Genomic DNA, 20894 nt, shown 5'->3' with positions numbered 1-20894 from the left:
GCCAGCATATCTCGCCTCCAGCCACAGGGCGGTTTTCTCCTAAGAATAGAACGAACGTAGGTACGTATGATCGGGTTTTACACCAAGACATTCCGTTCCCAGGGGCATGCAGGAGACGGAGGCCTTCCTCTTTTACTAATCCTCCTCAGCACAGACCCTTTACGGGTGTCGGGCTGGGGGATGGTCAGGTCTTTCCCTTCCCACGAGGCCATATCTCAGGCTGTCTCAGTCGGGGAAATACCTGGACAATACCCAGGCTTTCTTGGGCAGAGGTCCCTGCAGCCTTCTGCAGTGCATTGTGCCCCTGGTTAATCGAGAATGGAGAATGGCGATGACTTTTACCAAGCATATTGCCTGTAAACATATTGTTAACAAGGCACATCCGGCACAGCCCTAGATCCCTTAAACCTTGATTCCATACAGCACATGTTTCTGTGAGCACAGGGTTGGGGCTAAATTTGCAGATTAACAGCATCTCAAGGCAAAACAGTTTTTCTTAGTACAGATCAAAATGGAGTTTATTATGTCTTCCTTTTTTTTTTTTTTTTTTTAATTTTTTATTATTATTATACTTTAAGCTTTAGGGTACATGTGCACAATGTGCAGGTTAGTTACATTTGTATACATGTGCCATGCTGGTGTGCTGCACCCATTAACTCGCCATTTAGCATTAGGTATATCTCCTAATGCTATCCCTCCCCCCACCCCACAACAGTCCCCAGAGTGTGATGTTTCCCTTCCTGTGTCCATGTGTTCTCATTGTTCAATTCCCATCTATGAGTGAAAACATGCGGTGTTTGGTTTTTTGTCCTTGTGATAGTTTACTGAGAATGATGATTTCCAATTTCATCCATGTCCCTACAAAGGACATGAACTCATCACTTTTTATGGCTGCATAGTATTCCATGGTGTATATGTGCCACATTTTCTTAATCCAGTCTATCATTGTTGGACATTTGGGTTGGTTCCAAGTCTTTGCTATTGTGAATAGTGCTGCAATAAACATACGTGTGCATGTGTCATTATAGCAGCATGATTTATAGTCCTTTGGGTATATACCCAGTAATGGGATGGCTGGGTCAAATGGTATTTCTAGTTCTAGATCCCTGAGGAATCGCCACACTGACTTCCACAATGGTTGAACTAGTTTACAGTCCCACCAACAGTGTAAAAGTGTTCCTATTTCTCCACATCCTCTCTAGCACCTGTTGTTTCCTGACTTTTTAATGATTGCCATTCTAACTGGTGTGAGATGGTATCTCATTGTGGTTTTGACTGGCATTTCTCTGATGGCCAGTGATGATGAGCATTTTTTCATGTGTCTTTTGGCTGCATAAATGTCTTTTGAGAAGTGTCTGTTCATATCCTTCGCCCACTTTTTGATGGGGTTGTTTGCTTTTTCTTGTAAATTTGAGTTCATTGTAGATTCTGGATATTAGCCCTTTGTCAGGTGAGTAGGTTGTGAAAATTTTCTCCCATTTTGTAGGTTGCCTATTCACTCTGATGGTAGTTTCTTTTGCTGTGCAGAAGCTCTTTAATTAGATCCCATTTGTCAATTTTGGCTTTTGTTGCCATTGCTTTTGGTGTTTTAGTCATGAAGTCCTTGCCCATGCCTATGTCCTGAATGGTAATGCCTAGGTTTTCTTCTAGGGTTTTTATGGTTTTAGGTCTAACGTTTAAGTCTTTAATCCATCTTGAATTAATTTTTGTATAAGGTGTAAGGAAGGGATCCATTTTCAGCTTTCTACATATGGCTAGCCAGTTTTCCCAGCACCATTTATTAAATAGGGAATCCTTTCCCCATTGCTTGTTTTTCTCAGGTTTGTCAAAGATCAGATAGTTGTAGATATGCGGCGTTATTTCTGAGGGCTCTGTTCTGTTCCATTGATCTATATCTCTGTTTTGGTACCAGTACCATGCTGTTTTGGTTACTGTAGCCTTCGGTTAGCGCACGGTACTTGTATGTCATCCTTTTCTACATAGACACAGTAACAGTCTGATCTTTCTTTTCCCTACACCTCTTGCCCTCTGTCCTGCAGAGATGGGAAAGGGTTTTTCTGTCCCTTCATGTTGAGTCCACTTGAGAGTGGATGGAAGGCTGAGTAGCGGCCTATAGTGACAGTCACGGAGTGGCCAGCTTTGGTGTCTGTGCTTGTTGAATCCTTGCATTAAATTCGGGGGGCGGAGGGGGGAATGATTGCCAACATTCTGGTTACGATGAAAAGAAAGCTTCAGCGGTTTTCCTGAAAACCTGTAATGCCATTTTCCCTGTAAGACCAAGAGATGGCCTTGTGGTACCATGTGAAAAACAGCGTTCACGCTTACTAAATGGAACATGTAATGATTCTTCATCTCTACAGCACAAAGTCAGAGAGGACTTTTTTTTTTTTTTTTGAGACAGAGTTTCGCTCGTTGCCTAGGCTGGAGTGCAATGGGTGATCTCAGCTCACTACAGCCTCTGCCTCCTGGTTTCAAGCGATTCTTCTGCCTCAGCCTCCCAAGTAGCTGGTATTACAGGCATGTGCCACCACACCCAGCTAATTTTGTATTTTTAGTAGAGACAGGGTTTCTCCATGTTGGCTAGGGTCTTGAATTCCTGACCTCAGGTGATCCACCCACCTTGACTTCCAAAGTGCTGGGATTACAGGCGTGAGCCTCTGCGCCTGGCCTACTTTTTTCTTTTTGATAAATAAAAGAGCATTATTTCTTCTCCCTACTCATATTTTATAACATAAATTTATTAGACAGTGTCTCGCTCTATCACCCACACTGGAATGCAGTGGCGCCATCATGGCTCACTGCAGCTCAACCTCCTGGGCTCAAGTGATTCTCTAACCTCAGCCTCCCATGTAGCTGAGACTTACAGGCACATGCCACCACACCCGGCTAATTTTTGGGGTTTTTTGGTTTTTTTTTTTTTTGAGTTTTAGTAGTGTTGAGGTCTCACTAAGTTGTCCAGGCTGGTTTCAAACTCCTGAGCTCAAGTGATCCTCCTGCCTCAGCCTCCGAAAGTGCTGGGATTACAGGCATGAGCCACTGTGCCTGGCCTCAAATGTGTTTTTTTGGTTTTGTTTTGTTTTGTTGAGATGGAGTCTCGCTCTGTTGCCCAGGCTGGAGTGCAGTGGCGCAATCTCAGCTCACTGCAACCTCCGCCTCCTGGGTTCAAGTGATTCTCGTGCCTCAGCCTCCTGAGTAGCTGGGACTACAGGCCCGCGCCACCATGCCCACCTAATTTTTGTATTTTTAGTAGAGATGGGGTTTCACTTTGTTGGCCAGAATGGTCTCAATCTCTTGACCTCAGAAGATCTGCCCGCCTCGGCCTCCCAAAGTGCTGGGATTACAGGCATGTGCTACCACACCTAATTTTGTATTTTTAGTAGAGACGGGGTTTCTCCATGTTGGTCAGGCTGGTCTCATACTCCCAACCTCAGATGATCCACCCGCCTTGGCCACCCAAAGTGCTGGATTACAGGCATGAGCCACCGTGCCCGGCCCCCTAGAATTTTTTTAATTTAAAAAAAAAAAAAAAAGTGTTGGCTGGGTGCAGTGGCTCAAGCCTGTAATCCCAATATTTTGGGAAGCCAAGGTAGGGGGATTGCTTGAACTCGGGAGTTGGGAGACTAGGTAACATGTTGAAGCCCCATCTCTACTACAAATACAAAAATTAGCTGGTTGTGGTGGCACACGCCTGTAGTCCCAGCTACTCAGGAGGCTGGGGTGAGAGGATTGCTTGAGCCCAGGAGGTCGAGGCTGCAGTGAACCAAGATTGTACCACTGTACTTCAGCCTGGGTGACAGAGTGAGACCCCATCTCAAAAACGTTTACAGCTCTTATCATTAGCATGTAAGTTTTGACATATGTAGGTTTACACAATGAGACTGTCACCATAATTTAGATAATGAACATTTCATTGTCCCCAAAGTTTCCTAGTGTCTCTTTGTATTACCTTCCTGCTTCCCTGGCCCCTGGTTTGCCCCCAGCCTCTAGCTGTGGCGAGTAGGGATTTACTCTTTAACTATAGATTAGTTTGCATTTTGAAACATTTTACATAGAATCCCGCAGTACATGTTCTTTTTTGTCTGGCTTCTTTCATTTAATGTAGATTCATCTCTGTTGTATGTATCAAAAGGTCACTCCTTTTTATTGTAGATCAATATTCATTCCACTGTATGAATTTACCACAGTTTGCTTGTCCACTTACCTGCTGATGGGTATTTGGCCGTTTCAGCTTTTGGCTGCTGCAGGTAGCTATTGTGAACATTTATGTCTAAGTCTTTGTATGGATCTATACTTTCGTTTCTTTTGGGTAGAAACATCTAAGAGTGGAATGGCCGGGTCATATGCTAGATGTCTTGTGCCACAGTGGTTGTACCATTTTACATTTCCATTTGCTGGATAGCAATAGGCTTTGAAAATTTTTCACAGGTTTGTTCAAACCTATGCAGTATTAGACACAGCAGGCCCTTCACCATGTAAACCCATCTTCCCTGGACTGCCTTCCACAGTCATTTCTCTGTAGGGTAGACGGGTTGCTGGCAATGCTGAGGATGTTACTGCACATCAGTTACCCACGTGCTTTTCTCCCTAGCTGAACACTACCACCATGTCCAATGCCACGGCCAATAGTAGCATCCGGCCTCTCTTTGGAGGGACGGTCTACCACTCCCCCGTGCCTCGACTTCCTCCTTCCGGCAGCAAGGTTAGTATGCCCTGTGTCTAAGCACAGAGGCCCCACCTACTTGTTCTAGATTCTAATATCCCTGGATTTGGTTCTTTTTGAGATGCTGAGAGTTGACAGATAAAAGCTAGCTCACCATTAAATAATGGTCCAAAACTAATGTGTAAAAAAAGAGAACAGTCACTCTGAGCCCCACTGGTACCATGGGAAGCACTGGGATGTGTCTGGGAAACTGAAGATCAGGCAGGGTCACTGTAGACTCAATTCCAAGCCCAGTCTTCAGCTGGTATGGAGATAGGTCCCCTACATGTGGGTTCTAGCTCAGTGAAACCAGATCACTAGACATGCCAAGTACTCAGTAGAGATGTGGAAAGTTTGTGGTAAAACACATTCAGTCTTTCAAATATTTTATTAGACTATGCTCAAGATAGGCGTTCTGTAAATCAAGAATTCATATTTTAAAAAAATTTTTTTCTAGAGACAGGGTTTTGCTATGTTGCCCAGGCTGGTCTTGAACATGTGGCCTCAAGCAATCCTCCTGCCTTGGCCTCCCAAAGTGTTGGGATTATAGGCATGAGCCACACCCAGCCCTATATATATATATAAAATATAAAATAAATATATATATAATATATATTATATATTATATATATATAATATATATTTTATATATATATTATTTTTTAACTAAAAAGTATAGGATTATAGACATGAATACAAAGATAGTCTCAGCCTTTGACCAGTGCAGGTATTGTGTGTGCATGTGCACGTTCATTAGAAGGATGATACATGGATCTCTTTCTTTCTCTGCAGCCAGTTGCTGCTTCCACCTGTTCAGGGAAGAAAACACCCCGTACCGGCAGGCATGGAGCCAACAAGGAGAACCTGGAGCTCAACGGCAGCATCCTGAGTGGTGGGTACCCTGGCTCGGCCCCCCTCCAGCGCAACTTCAGCATTAATTCTGTTGCCAGCACCTATTCTGAGTTTGCGGTAATTCACCTTTTCTAATATCTGCCAGTCTCTGGGGAGCACACAGTTGGGGCAGAGTGGGTATCTTCCCAGGGGCACCCAGGCTATTAGCTAGGGCAGCTGCCTTGGAGGCTGAGAATCCCTTTCCTGCTTTGACCATGGCGGGGTGGGTATGATTTAAGTGGGGGTTGTATAGGAAGGAAGTTGGCAGCAGCAACTAGACATTTAACCTGGATCCTTCTGCTTAATACATACCATTCCCTGGCTGCAGGAGGCAACCCCTCTATCACTGCCCTGGTGCTCTCTTGGTGGAGTTCTTGGTAATTGTCTTAATTCTTTGTTCTTAGAAGGATCCGTCCCTCTCTGACAGTTCCACTGTTGGGCTTCAGGTCTGTATGGCAACCCCTGCATGTCCCTTTTCCAAACTGATCTGTCATCTGCTGGCTTCATTCATCTGGGCACAGGGCTACACTAACCAATAATCTCGGCAGTGTTACAAAGGAAGCAGGAATTCCTATCATGGACTCAAAAAAACACAACTGATTTACATTCACAACAGATTAATTAATAAAATTTGTTCAGACTTGAATTGGATTCTCAGCCCCTAAAGTCAGGCAGAGTTTTAAATCATGTTTAACAGAAAACCTTGACCCTCCCCAATTGTGACATCAAAGGCCTGCAATAGCTGGAAAGAATAGAGGCCCCATCACGTGGGGAAGGGAGCCCCAGCTGTGTGCTGCCTACAATGAGGCTCTTGGCCTGTGTGCTGATTATTTCCTGGAGTATATGCCTTCCTAATCCCTCAGGGCTCAACCGCCACCTCTGTTCTCAGCTAGCTAATGCTGATTTCCTCACCTTTGCCTCTTTCCATACATTGAGCTACTGAAGCATAGATGAAGCACTGAAAGCAAGTTTTTCCAGAACGCTCTTCACTTCCTAGTATCCTACTTTATATTTGCTAACACCTAACTACACTGCCTTTTACTTCAGCTATGATTTCTCTCAATATTTTACTAGCGAGAGGTGAGGATGTCCCTCACCCTTGAGGGGATATTGACTTAAACCCCTAGCCTGCCTCCCCTCTTAATTGCTGCAGGGATGGAGAATGGAACAGTTGGCCAAGGCTACAGCTAGTTTTGATCACTGAAACTGGCTTCCTACTCCAGCATGTTTTTCAAATTATGTGGCTGGTGGTGCTTCTACCTTTAAAAGTGGGTGTCACTCTGGCTGATTGCTGGACAGAGGTCCAGCTTTCTCTTTTTCGCTTGTTCAACCAAGGCCCATTTTATCTGAGACTTAAATGTACCTGCCTATCTGTGTGGCTAGTCCTAGGTAGGTTCGTCTGGTTTGGGTTGCTATGGCTGATAGACTCCACCAGGCAGCACCAAAGCCAGTAAACTAACCTCTGCTAATATCTCTCTTTCTCAACGGCCATTCATGCTTTATCTTTTGCTGCTATACCATGTGCTCCAGCATGAGATCAAATCACCAGCAGGTTACAAGGCCTCAGCCCCAGGGATTGGTAAGATATATGTTCTGGCCCATTGTTTTATAAAGGGCTCAAGAGACCAAAGCTTGTTGCCTACTTACCTTGATGACTCTAAAGTAGCTTTGTGAAATAGAGTCATGCCTCGCTTAATGACAGGGGTATGTTCTGAGAATGTGGGGCAATTTCATTGTGCACTTAACAGTCCTGGACAGAACAGCCTACACACCTAAGCTATACGGTATGGCGTTTTCCTCCTAGGCTACAAACCTGGGCAGCGTGTTACAGAAAGAATACTGTAGGCAATTGTAACGCAATGATAAGTATTTGTGTATCTAAACATAGAAAAGGTACAGTAAAAATATGGTATAATCTTATGGGACCACCATAGTGTATGTGGCCTGTCGTTAACTGAAACATTATGCGGTGCATGACTGTATGAAGGATTTCTCTTCTGTGAGGTGTAACAGAATGGACTGGCTGAGGAAAGGGGTCACGGGCATGTGTGCACATGTACTCTGTCTATGACTAATAGAATGGTGCTCAGAGCTCCTCACTTTTACTCCTAATGCAGCCTGTTGCAGGCTAGGGATCTCAGAGAAACTACCTTCAAGGGACCTTTTGCTGACACTTAACCAAACTTAGAAGGGTGGGCCATGTGTAAGAGAGGCAGTATGGCCACTGATGTTATTTATTTTTCAACAGCGAGAACTTTCAAAGGCTTCCAAATCTGATGCTACTTCTGGAATCCTCAATTCAACCAACATCCAGTCCTGAGAAGCCCTGATCAGTCAACCAGCTGTGGCTTCCTGTGCCTAGACTGGACCTAATTATATGGGGGTGACTTTAGTTTTTCTTCAGCTTAGGTGTGCTTGAAACCCTGGCCAGGTTCCATGACCATGGGCCTAACTTAAAGATGTGAATGAGTGTTACAGTTGAAAGTCCATCATAGGTTTAGTGGTCCTAGGAGACTTGGTTTTGACTTAAATACATTAAAAGTTTATGGCAAGAAGTGCAAATTTTAGCATATGGGGCCTGACTTCTCTACCACGTAATTCTACTTGCTGAAGCGTGATCAACGCTTGTTTTATTTCACCACTGTGTAGGAAAATGATTGATTGACTATGCCCATCCCTGGGGGTAATTTTGGCATGTATACCTGTAACTAGTAATTAACATCTTTTTTGTTTAGGCATGTTCAATTAATGCTGTAGCTATCATAGCTTTGCTCTCACCTGAAGCCTTGTCCCCACCACACAGGACAGCTTTCCTCCTGAAGAGAATGTCTGTGTGTGTCCGAAGTTGAGATGGCCTGCCCTACTGCCAAAGAGGTGACAGGAAGGCTGGGAGCTGCTTTGTTAAATTGTGTTCAGTTCTGTTACACAGTGCAATGCCCTTTGTTGGGGGTATGCATGTATGAACACACATGCTTGTTGGAATGCTTTCCTCGGCTTTTGTCCCTGGCTCTCATCTCCCCCATTCCTGTGCCTACTTTGCCTGAGTTCTTCTACCCCCGCAGTTGCCAGCCACATTGGGAGTCTGTTTGTTCCAATGGGTTGGGCTGTCTTTGTCGTGGAGATCTGGAACTTTGCACATGTCACTACTGGGGAGTTGTTCCTGCCTAGCATCCACGATGAGGCGCCCTCTTTACCTACCCTCTCAATCACTACTCTTCTTGAAGCACTATTATTTATTCTTCCTCTGTCTGCCTGCCGCAGTACTACTGTCAACATAGTGTAAATGGTTCTCAAAAGCTTACCAGTGTGGACTTGGTGTTAGCCACGCTGTTTACTCATACAGTACGTATCCTGTTTTTAAAATATAAAATTATTCTTAAAAATAAATTAAAATCTGTATACTTACATTTCAAAAAGATATAGTGTGGTGTTTCCTTTTTTTCCCCAGTCACTTTTTAGTTGGTTGGTCTGTGTGTGAAAAACAGAAACAGAAAAAACTAAAAGGACCTCCTGGAAATTTTTAGTCAGGAGTGTGATTTTTTTTTTTGAGTCTCACTCTGTCGCCCAGGCTGGAGTACAGTGGCACTATCTTGGTTCAGTGCAACTTCCACCTCCCAGGTTTAAGCTATTCTCCTGCCTCAGCCTCCCGATTTGCTGGGATTACAGGCACGCACCATCACACCTGGCTAATTTTTGTATTTTTAGTAGAGACAGGCTTTCACCATGTTGGCCAGGCTGGTCTTGAACTCCTGACCTCAGATGATCTGCCTGCCTCCCAAAGTGCTGGGATGACAGGCGTGAGCCATCGCACCCGGCCGAGTGTGATTTTTTAAATATTCTCTGGTACATTTCTAAATTAAGAATATCTCTTACTCTAATTTTTTTGTGAGAAATATAAAACCTAAACTCTGATGTGTAAAGAGCAAAGGGAGTCAGTCCTAGGATGCTTCTAGCTTCAATGTAGTTTGTCTCAATATGGGGAGGCTGCCTAACTTCAACAGTGTTACTGAGGGAGGATGGACATAAACTGTACACATGTGAAGGGTAAGACAGAAAAACCATCACCCCAGTCAAGTTAACCAAGTATCTCTACCCCAGAAGTTTCCTCCCACCCCTTTCTCATTCCTCCTTCCCAGCCTCACCCTGCCTAGCAACCACTGATTTTTTTTTTTTGAGATGGAGTCTCGCTCTTGCCAGGCTGGAGTGCAGTGGCACAATCTCAGCTCACTGCAACCTCTCTGCCTCCCAGGTTCAAGGGATTCTCCTGCCTTAGCCTCCCGCATAGCTGGGACTGCAGGCGCGTGCCATCATGCTCGGTAAATTTTTGTATTTTTGGTACAGACAGGGTTTCACTGTATTAGCCAGGATGGTCTCGATCTGACCTCATGATCCACCCGCCTCGGCCTCCCAAAGTGCTAGGATTACAGGCATGAGCCACCATACCCGGCCCACCGATTTCTTTGTTACTACAGATTAGTTTGCATTTTCTACAGTTCGATGTAAGTAGAATCATACAGTATATACTTTTTTGGTCTGGTTCTTTCACTGCTTTCAGATTTACCCATATTGTTTATATCCATAGTTCTTTTTTTTTTTTTTCTTTTTTTTTTTTTTTTTTGCTTAGTATTCCATGGTGTCGATATACCAGTTTATTCGCCTCTTGGGTTTATTTTTCACATTTGGCTTTTCTCCAGTTTTTGGCTATTAAAAATAAGGCTGTTATAAACATTCACATACAAGTCTTTGCATGGATATATATTTTTTTCTGGATATATTTTCTAGGAGTGAAATGGCTGGATCACATCTATGGTAGGTGGACACTTAACTTTAAGAAATGCCAAACTGGGCCGGGCATGGTGGCTCACACCTGTAATCCCAGCACTTTGGGAGGCTAAGGTGGGCAGATCACGAGGTCAGGAGTTCAAGACCAGCCTGGCCAACATGGTGAAACCCTGTCTCTACTAAAAATACAAAAATTAGCTGGGTGTGGTGGCATGCACCTGTAATCTCAGCTATTCAGGAGGCTGAGGAAGGAGAATTGCTTGAACTCAGGAGGCGGAGGTTGCAGTGAGCTGAGATTGTGCCACTGCACTCTAGCCTGGGCAACAGAGCAAGACTCCATCTCAAAAAAAAAAAAAAGAAATGCCAAACTGTTTTCCAAAGCAGTTGTACTATTTTACATTCCTACCAGTAATGTATGAAGGTTCCAGTTTCTCCACATCTTCACCAACAGTTGGTATGTTCAGCCTTTATATAATTCTAGTTATTCTGTGTATGAAGTGGTATCTCACTATGGTTTTCATTTACAACTCCCTAATGACTAATGATGTAGAGCATCTTTTCATATGCTTATTTGCTATCCTTCTGTCGTCTTTGTTGACTTTTGTCCATTTTAAAAAATGGCTTGGCCAGGCACGATGGCTCATGCCTATAATCCTAGTACTTTGGGAGGCTAAAGCAAGTGGGTCGCTTGAGCCCAGCAGTTCGAGACCAGCCTGGGCAACATGGCACAACCCCATCTCTACTAAAAATACAAAAAACTAGCCAGATGTGGTGGCACGTGCCTGTAGCCCCAGCTACCCGGGAGGATGGCTTAAGCCTAGGAGGTGGAGGCTGTACTCCAGCCTGGACAACAAAGAGACCCTGTCCAAAAAAAAAACCCCACAATGAAATACCACTTCACACCCATTAGGATGGCTGTTAACCAAGAAATAGAAAACAAGTGTGGATGCAGATGTGGAGAAATTAGGATTCGTGTGCACTTCCAGTGAGAATGTAAAATGATGCAGCCTCTGTGGGAAACAGTAGGGCAGTTCCTCAAAAAAAATTAGAATTACCACACAATCAAGCAGTTCCACTCTGGGTATATACCCAAAAGAACTGAAAGCAGAGACTCAAGAGAGTTGTACACCCATGTTCACAGCAGCATTATTCACTGTAGTGAACAACTCAAATATCCACCAATGCACGGATGAATAAAACACAGTGTATACATACAACAGAATCTTAGCCTTTAAAAGGCCGGAAGTCTAGATACATAAGCTACATCATGGATGAACTTGGAGGACATGCTGCTAAGTGAGATAAGCCAGTCATAAAAAGACAAATACTATGGGATTTCACTTACATGAGGCACTTACAGTAGTCATAGAAACAGAAGGTTAGGACTGTGGTTGCCTGGGGCTGGGGAAGGGGAGAGTGGCGAGTTAAGTGTTTAATGCGCAGAGTTTCAGCATAGAATGATGAAGAAGTTCTGGAAATGCATAGGGGTGAGGTTGCACAACAGTGAATGCATTTACTGTCAGTGAAGTATGTACTTAAAAATGGTTAAAAACAATTTTTCTGTTTTTTATTGAACATAAATTTTATGTTCAGTATATTTTACCACAATAAAAAAGAAAAAGACCCCATGGGTGGGAAACATTTGCTAAACCAGGCACACACATGCACAAATACAATTTAACCATAAAGAAAACTACTGATAAGCTTATTTTATCAAAATAAGTTGATACTTGTAAAGCACTTTGAGCCTTAACCTGGCATGGAGTAAGCATCACCTAAGTATTAAAATTGGTAATACCAAGAGAGACTGAAACAAACTACATTGTAGCAGAAGATACTCTGAATACTAACTCTCAAAAGACTTGTATCTGAAATATCCAAAAGAAAAATCACTAAGGAAAATACAGAACATTTTAAAAGGCCAGAAAACTTGAACAGGCACTTCGCAACAGAAAAACTCCAAGTGGCCGATAAACATATGAACTCTTCGCCTCAAGCAATCTCCCTGCTTAGCCTCCCAAAGTGCCGGGACTACAGGTGTGAGCCACCATGCCCAGCCATCCAAAACAAATGAAAAGCTACTCAACCTCATCAGTATCCAGGGAAATGCAAATTAAAACCAGTGTGCATCTCTACCTGACGTTTTAGCCACAGTAGACCCCACCCTGCTGGGGGCAACAGTTATCTAGTAAAATTAAAGGTATCTCTTGACTTAGCAATTCAACTCAATGTTCTGCAAAGGAACTTGTGCACATGTGCAAAAGACTGCTCCAAGTATTATGTGGAATGACCAAAATCAGAAACAATAAAAATGACCATCAACAAGGCTGTATCACTTGAGGTATTATTCATACAACAGAACACCATATAGCATTAAAAATGAATGAACTCCAGGACCCAACAAGAATGGATCACACAATGCTGAGTGACAAAAACGACACGAAAGCACATACACAGGATTCCATTTACCTAACACTCAAAAGCAAACACAACTATGTCGTGTAAGGCTGCATACAAGAATGGTAAAATTCTAACAAAAGCAGGGAAGTGACTGACAAAGGAAGATGACCTGGAATGTGCCCCAATCTCAGCTGCACATCAAATGTACCTGGGATGAGGTAGGCGGAGCTTTGAATCTACCACTATCCAGGCCACACACCTAGAGGCTCTGATTTCATTGTTTCATTGACTTCATTGTTTTCATTGATGCTGACCTTAGGCAGCAGAGTTTTCAATGCTCTCCAGGTGTTTCTAAAGTGCAGACAAGTTTAGGACCGTGCTTGAGGGTGAAGGGCAGGACTGTGATGGGGAGGGGCAAATATGGGGCCCTTGAGGTGCAGGCAATGGTTTTCCTTGACCTGAATGGGGGTTTCACAGGTGTTGTATATACATATACATACACACATCAGCTCTTCCCTTTCTCCACAGCATACACGTAGGTGTTCCAGGGCCCACAGGTGACAGCCTTTACTTGGAGTTTCTTATCTACAAAGTATTCCACACGGCGGGGCCGATCCAAGCTGGTGGTGTCCTCGTGGCCCAGCTGTCCGTATTTACCTAAAGTGAAATCAGCCCCTTTTGTCATCGTCTCCACTGGGTCTTGCTGCTTCTTTCCCTCCAGGAAGGGGCCCAGACTATCAAATGAAGTGCTGGGATTATGCCCCACTGCTCTGTGAATCCAAGAGACCCAGAGCCAGGCAACCTTGGGGATCCCCAAGAGGCTAGTGGCGACCAGCCACTCCAGGCAAGATGCTCCTCCAGACTTCCCTGCCACCCAAGCTAAGATGTTCAGGGCACACACTTCCATCGAATCTTTTTCTCCACCCAATGTCACATCCACAAAAAGCTGCTTTGTAAGTGCTGGTTGGATACTCCCTTAAGACAGTCTTTCAGAGAGGTAGGTGGGTGGTACCGATATCCTCTCCATGTCTCCCCTGTCTGGTCTCAGACTGAGTGTGCCTAGGTCTGTTCCAACTCCAGGGAGGGAGCACTCCTGCTCCTCCCAGTGACCTGGCCGAGGCCCCTGCTTCCTCTAGTCTTGGTGGCTTTGTCACCTGCCCTATACTCCCAGGTCTGTCTTCTCCTTGGTTTCAGGGTCACAAAAACAATCCTTTTACTTACCCCAGCCCCAGGTGTAGAGCTCCCCTGTTCCTGAAAGCAAAAGGACAATCGATAGTTGTCACTACAGTTCTTTGGCAAGACATCTGTCCAGCCCGGCTTGGCACAGCCCACAGCTGCATATTACAATCCTCACAAGATCTGCCTGGCGTGGAACAACATATTCTCTTGACAACTGGCTGATCACATGTGGCATGGCAGAGGGTCCCGAGGGAAAAAGTGGTGGATCTTCCTGTGTGCCACGCTACCGAGCGCCACAGTCTTCCATGCCAGACTGGACAGTCCCTGCTGTCAGAGGCAGCGGCGGGCAGGGAATGTGTCTGTGGCCGTGCAGGTGAGGACAGACAGCATCAGCCTCCCACCAGAAGGAAGAATCTTCTGGGCCTGACAGGCTGGGGAACTACTGTGAAACAACACGGGGCTTGGGGCTTATCCACGGAGCAAGGTAGCTGCTCTGTATGAGCCACAGAAGCCTTAAGACAGAAGTTTTTCCGTCGACCACACCCCCTTCCATAGGCACCAGCTCGAGAGGAGCGGAGTGCCTCCCAGCCCCACTCACGTGTCACCACAGCTGTGTGCCGGGATCCACAGCTGGCCTTGACTGCATCTGAGCCCAAGGGGAGATCCAGTAATGCTGGGAAGGGCTGGACAGCTATGAAGGGGGCAGGGGCTCCATCCTCAGCCCCGCCCGTTCTCTTCACCTGAGAACCATCTTCATTCAGTTCTGTGGCTTCAGAATGATAATAATGATGTGAACACCGACCGAGCTCTAAGCTAAACCTTATTCATGCAGTCACTTATTGCCACAACAGCTCTGAGGTACACGATTGTCTAGCTCCAAAGCTGGTGCTCCCAACCCCTACATTCTGCAGGCAGGGCTGGCACTACTGCACAAGTATATTGTGCCAAGACCGGCATCCACCTTGCCAATGCTCCCTCCCGTAAGGGGCTCACATGCTCCACCTGAGCAGTGTAGCTCTGAGGCCCGCATGCAGCCAGGAGTTAGGAATGACAGCCACATCCTGGGGAGACGGCTGTGGGAGCCGAGTTGACCCTCACCGTCCTTTGCGACAGTCTCTCCATCCTCTGCCAGGTTCCTGGTGGGCAGGGCCAGCTGCCCTGATTCATTCCAGCCCCAGATATAAATATCACCAGTCTCTGAAAGAGATCAAGGGGACACATGAAACAGACTATGAAGCCCCTGCATCCATCCAAACTCTCCTCCCCATCCCATCGGCTCCTGGGGACAATTAAAGCCTGCCCTGCCCAAGGTAACACTCCAAGCCAAGGTGCTTCCCCTCAGGCCCCAGGGGCTTGTCTTAGGTTCCCATCCCCTCAATGCCTTCCGATCACCCTTTAAGTCCCTGACTGGACCTTCCACTTCCATTCTTATGCTGCCAAACGGCCCCTCATTTCAGAAATGTATCCCCAGAAGTACCGCAGCGGTCTCCCTTTCAAAACCACTGGGCCGGGGCCAGGTGCGTTGGTTCATGCCTGTAACCCAGCACTTTGGGAGGCTGAGATGGGTAGATCACTTGAGCTCAAAAGTTCGAGACTAGCCTCAGCAATATGGCAAAATCCCTGTCTCTAAATAAATAAATAAAACAACCACTGGGCCGAGCTGTGCCCCTTTTTCAACTGCACCCACAGCCGGTCCTGTTGAAAGCCACATGCAGCTCTCCCCTTCCTGGCCTCCCACAACACTAGAGCTGTTTGGCTGGAACAGCCGCCTAATTCTAAAAATTTCTAATAGCTGATTTAATCCATGCTGATGTTTCACGTACTTTTCAAATATAATCACTTAATTCTCACAATAGCCCTACAGGTGGTTTTATGACAATATCGCCATTTACGCAGGATCCCTATTTTATTCACAACGGAGGCACAGAGGGGTTAAGTACCAGACCCAAGGTCCCAGGGCCCGAGCAATGATCTGAAACTAGGAAGTCTGGCGGGATGTGTCCATGCTTCAACCTCTACACTAAACTTAAGGCCTCAAACTCCTTCTGGACCTTGAGTGCAGGGTGTCCCACTGGGCTGTTTCCAGCCCTCTGGTCTCTTCTCTCCAGCCCAGGGTTGGTTTTTGTTTTTTTTTGTTTGTTTAGACAGAGTCTCACTCTGTCACCCAGACTGGAGTGCAGAGTGCAGTGGCGTGATCTTGGCTCACTGCAATGTCCACTCACGGCTCAAGTGATCCTCCAGCCTCAGCCTCCCAAGTAGCTGGGACCACAGGCACGAGCCACCACGCCCAGCTCATTTTTATATTTTTTGTACATAGACGAGGTTTTGCCATGTTGGCCAGGCTCAGCCCAGGGTTTCCTGGCTTGGCAACCAGCCCAGGCCCACTCCATGAGAATATGGTGCGGGGAAAGGCATTGGTAGCTTTTTTTTTTTTTTTTTTTTTTGAGACTGAGTCTGGCTCTGTCACCCAGGCTGGAGTGCAGTGGCGTGATCTCGGCTCACTGCAACCTCTGCTTCTCAGGTTCAAACGATTCTCCTGCCTCAGCCTCCCAAGCAGCCAGGACTACAGGCGCACACCACTGCGCCCAGCTAATTTTTGTATTTTTTTTAGAGACGGGGTTTCACCATGTTGGTCAGGCTGGTCTCGAACTCCTGACCTCATGATCCACTCACCTCGGCCTCCCAAAGTGCTAGGATTACAAGCATGAGCCACTACGCCCGGCCCCCGGCATTGGTAATTTTTTAAGCTTCCAGGTGATCTAAGTAGCAGCCAGAATGAGAGCCCCAGACACGGACAAAGATCATCTGTTCCCAGCCTCGCCCTCTCTGCATGGGCTCTAATAGCCTAGGAAGGAGCTACACCTGGATCACCAAGTGAAACTCCTCACTCTGGCCAGCTGTGGCACCACCACAGGGACACACTCATCACCATACTGGTGCCTGGTGGGCACCCCAGTGTCCACCCTGTGCCACACGTCATGGCCCCCCAGGCAACCGCAGCCTTTCTCCGTTCTCCTTGGCTCGGCTGCCCCCTCACACGCCATACTCCCTCGGGAGCACTGTTAAGAGACAGTCCTGGCTGGGAGCAGGTGGGGAGAGGAGGGGAGGGGCAGTGAGACCAGTAACACAGAAGCTAGGAACAAATGCCAGAGTCCAGGCGTGAGTGGGCCATGGTGCAGGCAGAGGAGGCCGAGGGTGAGAGGCATTTAGGAGTCATAACTGACTGGGCGATGGATGGATGAATTTGGAAGGAGGCCTGGGTAGGCCCCCACCCAAACCGGAAAACGAGGAGGAAGGTTTGCACAAGATCATGAGCTCGTCTGGAGAAGCACTAAGTCACTCACCACTCACACACACAGAATGCCAGCCCCCCGCGGCCACCTCAGCCATGACTAGGCCCTGCAACGCCTCCAACAGCCGTGGCTCCAGCTCTGCCTCCAGGGTCCCATGGCCCAGCTGTCCATGCCTGAGCAAGGGAGACCCTCGTCAGCTACAGTCGCATTAAGGCGTCCCGCTCCGCTTGCTTCTCCAATCACCAGCCCTCACCTGCCCCCGCCCCCGCTCACCTGCCCCCGCCCCAGGAGAACACCTGGCCAGCAGCATCCAGCAGCAACGCGTGCTCGGCGCCCAGCTCCAGCTGGCGTGCCCGCAGCTCCGGAGCCAGAGGCCGGTAGAAGGGCGCCCGCGGGCTCACGTAGGCACAGGCGCAGGGCAGCAGGGGTAGCCTCCCAGCCTGGGCCTCACCGGCCGGATCGTCTTCCCCTTCGGCCTCGGGCACCACGTTCTGGGCCCACAAGGGCTCCCCACGCAACGCCGATTCGGGCGCCCAGACCTGCAGTAACGCCTCCGGCCCCGGCCGGGCGCGTAGCACCACGAGGAGCCCCTCTGAGGCCCACGCGTCCTTGCAGCCGCCCGCCGCGCCGCTGGCTGAGCCCGACAGCTCCACGCGGCCTCCACCTGCGGGGCGGAGAGCGGGCTAGGGAGGGGAAGGGACATGCACCGAGGGCCTAGAATTTGGGGCGGCGCTGGGGGCTGGTCTAGATTGGAGCAGGGTGGCCAGAATGGAGGCGGGTGGGGGGGTGTTCCTGGGAAGGGGCCGAATTGGGGACCAGTCCAGAATGTGGGGCTGGCGGCCTGAACGGGGGAGACACACTGGACTGGCCACAGCGGTGCGGGGAGGCGACTGGGGAGCGCGGCTGGAATAAGTGGGGACGGGGCGGGGAGTGCTCACGGGTCACGAAAGCTGTGTAGCTCCAGCTCGCGCTCACGCGGCAGATGTCGACGCCCGCCCGCAGCGGACTGGGGCTGTGCACCTGGCGCCCGCGTCCGGAGCCCAGCTCCTGCCCGAAGCCGCAGAAACCGAAGCCGAACCAGGCCCCCGGCCGCTCCTCCGCCATGCCCGAGCAGCGCCCTCTGCCGGCCGCCACCTGGCTGCGGCGGGCCTGGGGAGATTCTTGCAAAGAGCCCGCTAGTGGGACACTGGCAAGTCTCTGGCCTTCCAGGGGCTGGAGCTGCCTTATCTGTAAAATGGGGAAACTATCATTCTCCTGACCACAAAGGCAGAGTCCGTGCCACGAAGGTTCGCTAAGCAAGCGCACTGGCTAATGCCCTACCGGATTTACAAAGATTCTCAAAATATTTAGAGTGAGACACTTTCCCAGTCCTCCCTTTTGGCTCAAACTCAGCGTGCCACAAAGTGGGTACGAAGTGGCCTGTCCCTTAGGCATTGGACTAGGATCCGAGCGCCCCCGACACCCCCACCCCGTCCCGCAGCTTCCCAGCATCTGGCACTTTATCCCATGTAATCTTGGGAACCAAAATGGTCGTTTTACAGAGGAGATTCCGAGAGAAAGTAACCCTTACACATTCATACAGCTAGACAGAGGGCTGAAATCAGGTCCTACCAACTCCACACACAGTGCTCTGCCCCTCACCCCCACAGTGGAACGCAGAAGAGCGTCTGGGAGGCACTGCCTCTGCAACTCAGCGGGGCCTTGTGACCTCAGCCAATTAACGTGAGTCCAACTGCATTTCTTCAAACTGCATTTACAAAGGGAGGTGGGGGCGGTGCTGTTTGAACCTACCTCACAGAATTGTTTGTAATAAATGCAAATAAAGGGTTTGGTGCGAGTACATGCCATGATAAACACACAGTATTAGCTTATTGAATCCAGTATTCAGCGTTGACAAAAAAATTATCCCTGGACATCTTACTGGTTTTGAGAAACTTATACAGACACAATTTCAACTGTATCTTATCTAGTCATTTATTCGTCCAGCAAGCATTTACTGAGCGCTCCTCCTCTGCCAGAGAGGACAGCTGTCTGCTCCCAAGGAGCTAACCCTTAAATGGGGAGACAAACACAGTCTGGTGGTTCCAACAGCAACGCCAACTTCAAGCAGATTTGGCTGGAGCGGGCTTTTTTTTTTTTTAATAATAGAGACAGGGGTCTCGCTATGCTGCCCAGGCTGGTATCGAATTCCTGGACTAGAGCGATCCGCCCGCCTCGGCCTCTCAAAGTGTTGGGATTACAGGCGTGAGCCGCTGCACCCGGGCTGAAGCAGAATTGCACGGGCATTTTCAGGCCTCTGAAGTCAGATCTTGGGTCTCTCCTGAGACCCCAGTTCCTGGGCTCCTAACCCCTTCCGTGTCCTCTCCCAACCCAAGGGGGCCTCTGACCTTGATCTTGACCCTATGCCCTCTACCCTCTCGGGCAGGTCCTTCTGGGGGGCAGCCTTGGAGGAAACACCGAGGCGCAGAGCTGCCGTCTCCGAATAGGCCTCCCGCCCAGAGGGCGCCGACAGCCACGGGGAGAAAAGGTTTGAAGGGCGCGCGGCGCGAGGCAGCCAATCGCTGGCAAGGGCGGTGACGTCGCCGCCCGGGGCGCGGCGGCCGCAGCCCTGTTCACTTCCCCGCGAGAGGGCCTCTCCGGTCCCGAGGCCTACGCCGGGGCCCTGCGGCCCGGTCTGTGAAATGGGCTGAAACCTGCGAGGGGCGTTGGACCAAGGCCCTGGAGGAACCCGGGGGGCGCTGGACCAAGGCAGAGGTTGGGCCAGGTGGTCCCGCCCCTGCAGGAACCCGTGGGGCTAGAGCTCGGATTAGAACCACCGAGAGGGCATTCATTAAGACCTGAGCTAAAGGTTTGGCGAGGAGTGACGCCCAAGACGGGCGGACCCCGCCACCCACCTCAGTCCCGGGATCGCGGCAGCTCAAAACCCGACACGCGCCGGACTCATGCCCAAACAGGAAGCAGCTTTTACCTTCCACGGATTGGCTCAGAACTCGTCACGTGCCTCTGTCGAGCCAACGAGCCTCACGCTGGGCTTAGCCCTCCTCGAAACGGGCTAGGGTGTTGGGCGCGGCCCAAGCCGCCCTTCAACCAGGCTCAGCTGGCCACCAACCCCAACCCCCGCCCCAGCGCCCTCAGCGGAGGCCACAGAGGACTCCCAATATAAAGACAAACGTACTGAAGGCCCAGCATATGGGAGTCTGTACCCTAAACGACTTATTTCTTGGGATGGTTTAATATCTTTTGAGATAGGGTCTCGCTCTCTCGCCCGGGCGACACTTTGGGAGGCTGCACTCTGGGCTCACTGCAACCTCCGCCTACCGAGTACCTGGGATTACAGGTGCATGCCACCACACTCTGCTCATTTTTTTTTTTTTTTTTTTTTTGGTATTTTTAATAGAGAAAGAGTTTTGCCATGTTGCCCAGGCTGGTCTCGAACCCCTGACTTCAAGTCATCCACCCGCCTCAGCCTCCCAAAGTGCTGGGATTACAAGCTTGAGGCACCGCACCTGGCAAGTTTCTTATTGATTAGCTTCCTAGGCTCACCCTTTGTCCCTCCAGTAGGATTAAGAAGCAACTCAGTGGGCCCTGGTTGGGGAATCCATTGGATTCTTTCCATGGACGTGGCTCTGCCACTGTGAAGCTCCGTTGCA

General features: G+C 48.5%; 2 protein-coding genes across 21 annotated transcripts in view; one reads left to right on the top strand and one right to left on the bottom strand.

The window, feature by feature from the left end:
* The window catches only part of PRC1 (protein regulator of cytokinesis 1), a 29755-nt gene extending 20749 nt beyond the window's left edge, over positions 1–9006 (top strand). The window contains exons 12-15 of one of the 11 annotated variants that reach the window (XM_009250165.3): positions 4589–4699; positions 5492–5668; positions 5998–6036; positions 8394–9006. In XM_009250165.3, coding sequence (XP_009248440.1) covers positions 4589–4699; positions 5492–5668; positions 5998–6036; positions 8394–8468 — 402 coding nt within the window. In that variant the 3' untranslated portion in view covers positions 8469–9006. Of the gene's footprint in view, positions 1–4588; positions 4700–5491; positions 5669–5994 lie in introns of all 11 variants that reach the window. The other 10 variants (XM_009250166.3, XM_009250164.3, XM_002825839.4 and 7 more) reach the window with 10 other exon arrangements.
* On the bottom strand, positions 518–20889 carry RCCD1 (RCC1 domain containing 1). 10 transcript variants are annotated; one of them, XR_010137242.1, is made up of 10 exons: positions 20139–20889; positions 18183–18471; positions 17518–17908; positions 17296–17417; positions 15050–15148; positions 14550–14720; positions 13994–14023; positions 13273–13429; positions 8997–9058; positions 518–2268 (listed from the first exon to the last, which is right to left on the bottom strand). XR_010137242.1 is itself a non-coding variant. In XM_063716315.1 (9 exons), exons 2-8 carry the CDS (start codon positions 18346–18348, stop codon positions 13278–13280), a joined length of 1131 nt encoding a protein of 376 aa, XP_063572385.1. In that variant the 5' UTR covers positions 18349–18471; positions 20139–20889; the 3' UTR covers positions 8122–9058; positions 13273–13277. The 10 variants fall into 10 exon arrangements, 6 of the variants coding, with proteins under 6 accessions (XP_063572385.1, XP_054387872.1, XP_054387869.1 ...); XR_008513778.2 differs by having other exon boundaries at positions 518–2251; XM_063716315.1 differs by lacking the exon at positions 518–2268 and having other exon boundaries at positions 8122–9058.
* Positions 20890–20894: the final 5 nt, after the last annotated feature.

Source organism: Pongo abelii, chromosome 16, assembly GCF_028885655.2.
Source record: "Pongo abelii isolate AG06213 chromosome 16, NHGRI_mPonAbe1-v2.0_pri, whole genome shotgun sequence".
Taxonomy (NCBI): Eukaryota; Metazoa; Chordata; class Mammalia; order Primates; family Hominidae; genus Pongo; species Pongo abelii.
This window is presented reverse-complemented; position numbering and strand designations above follow the sequence as displayed.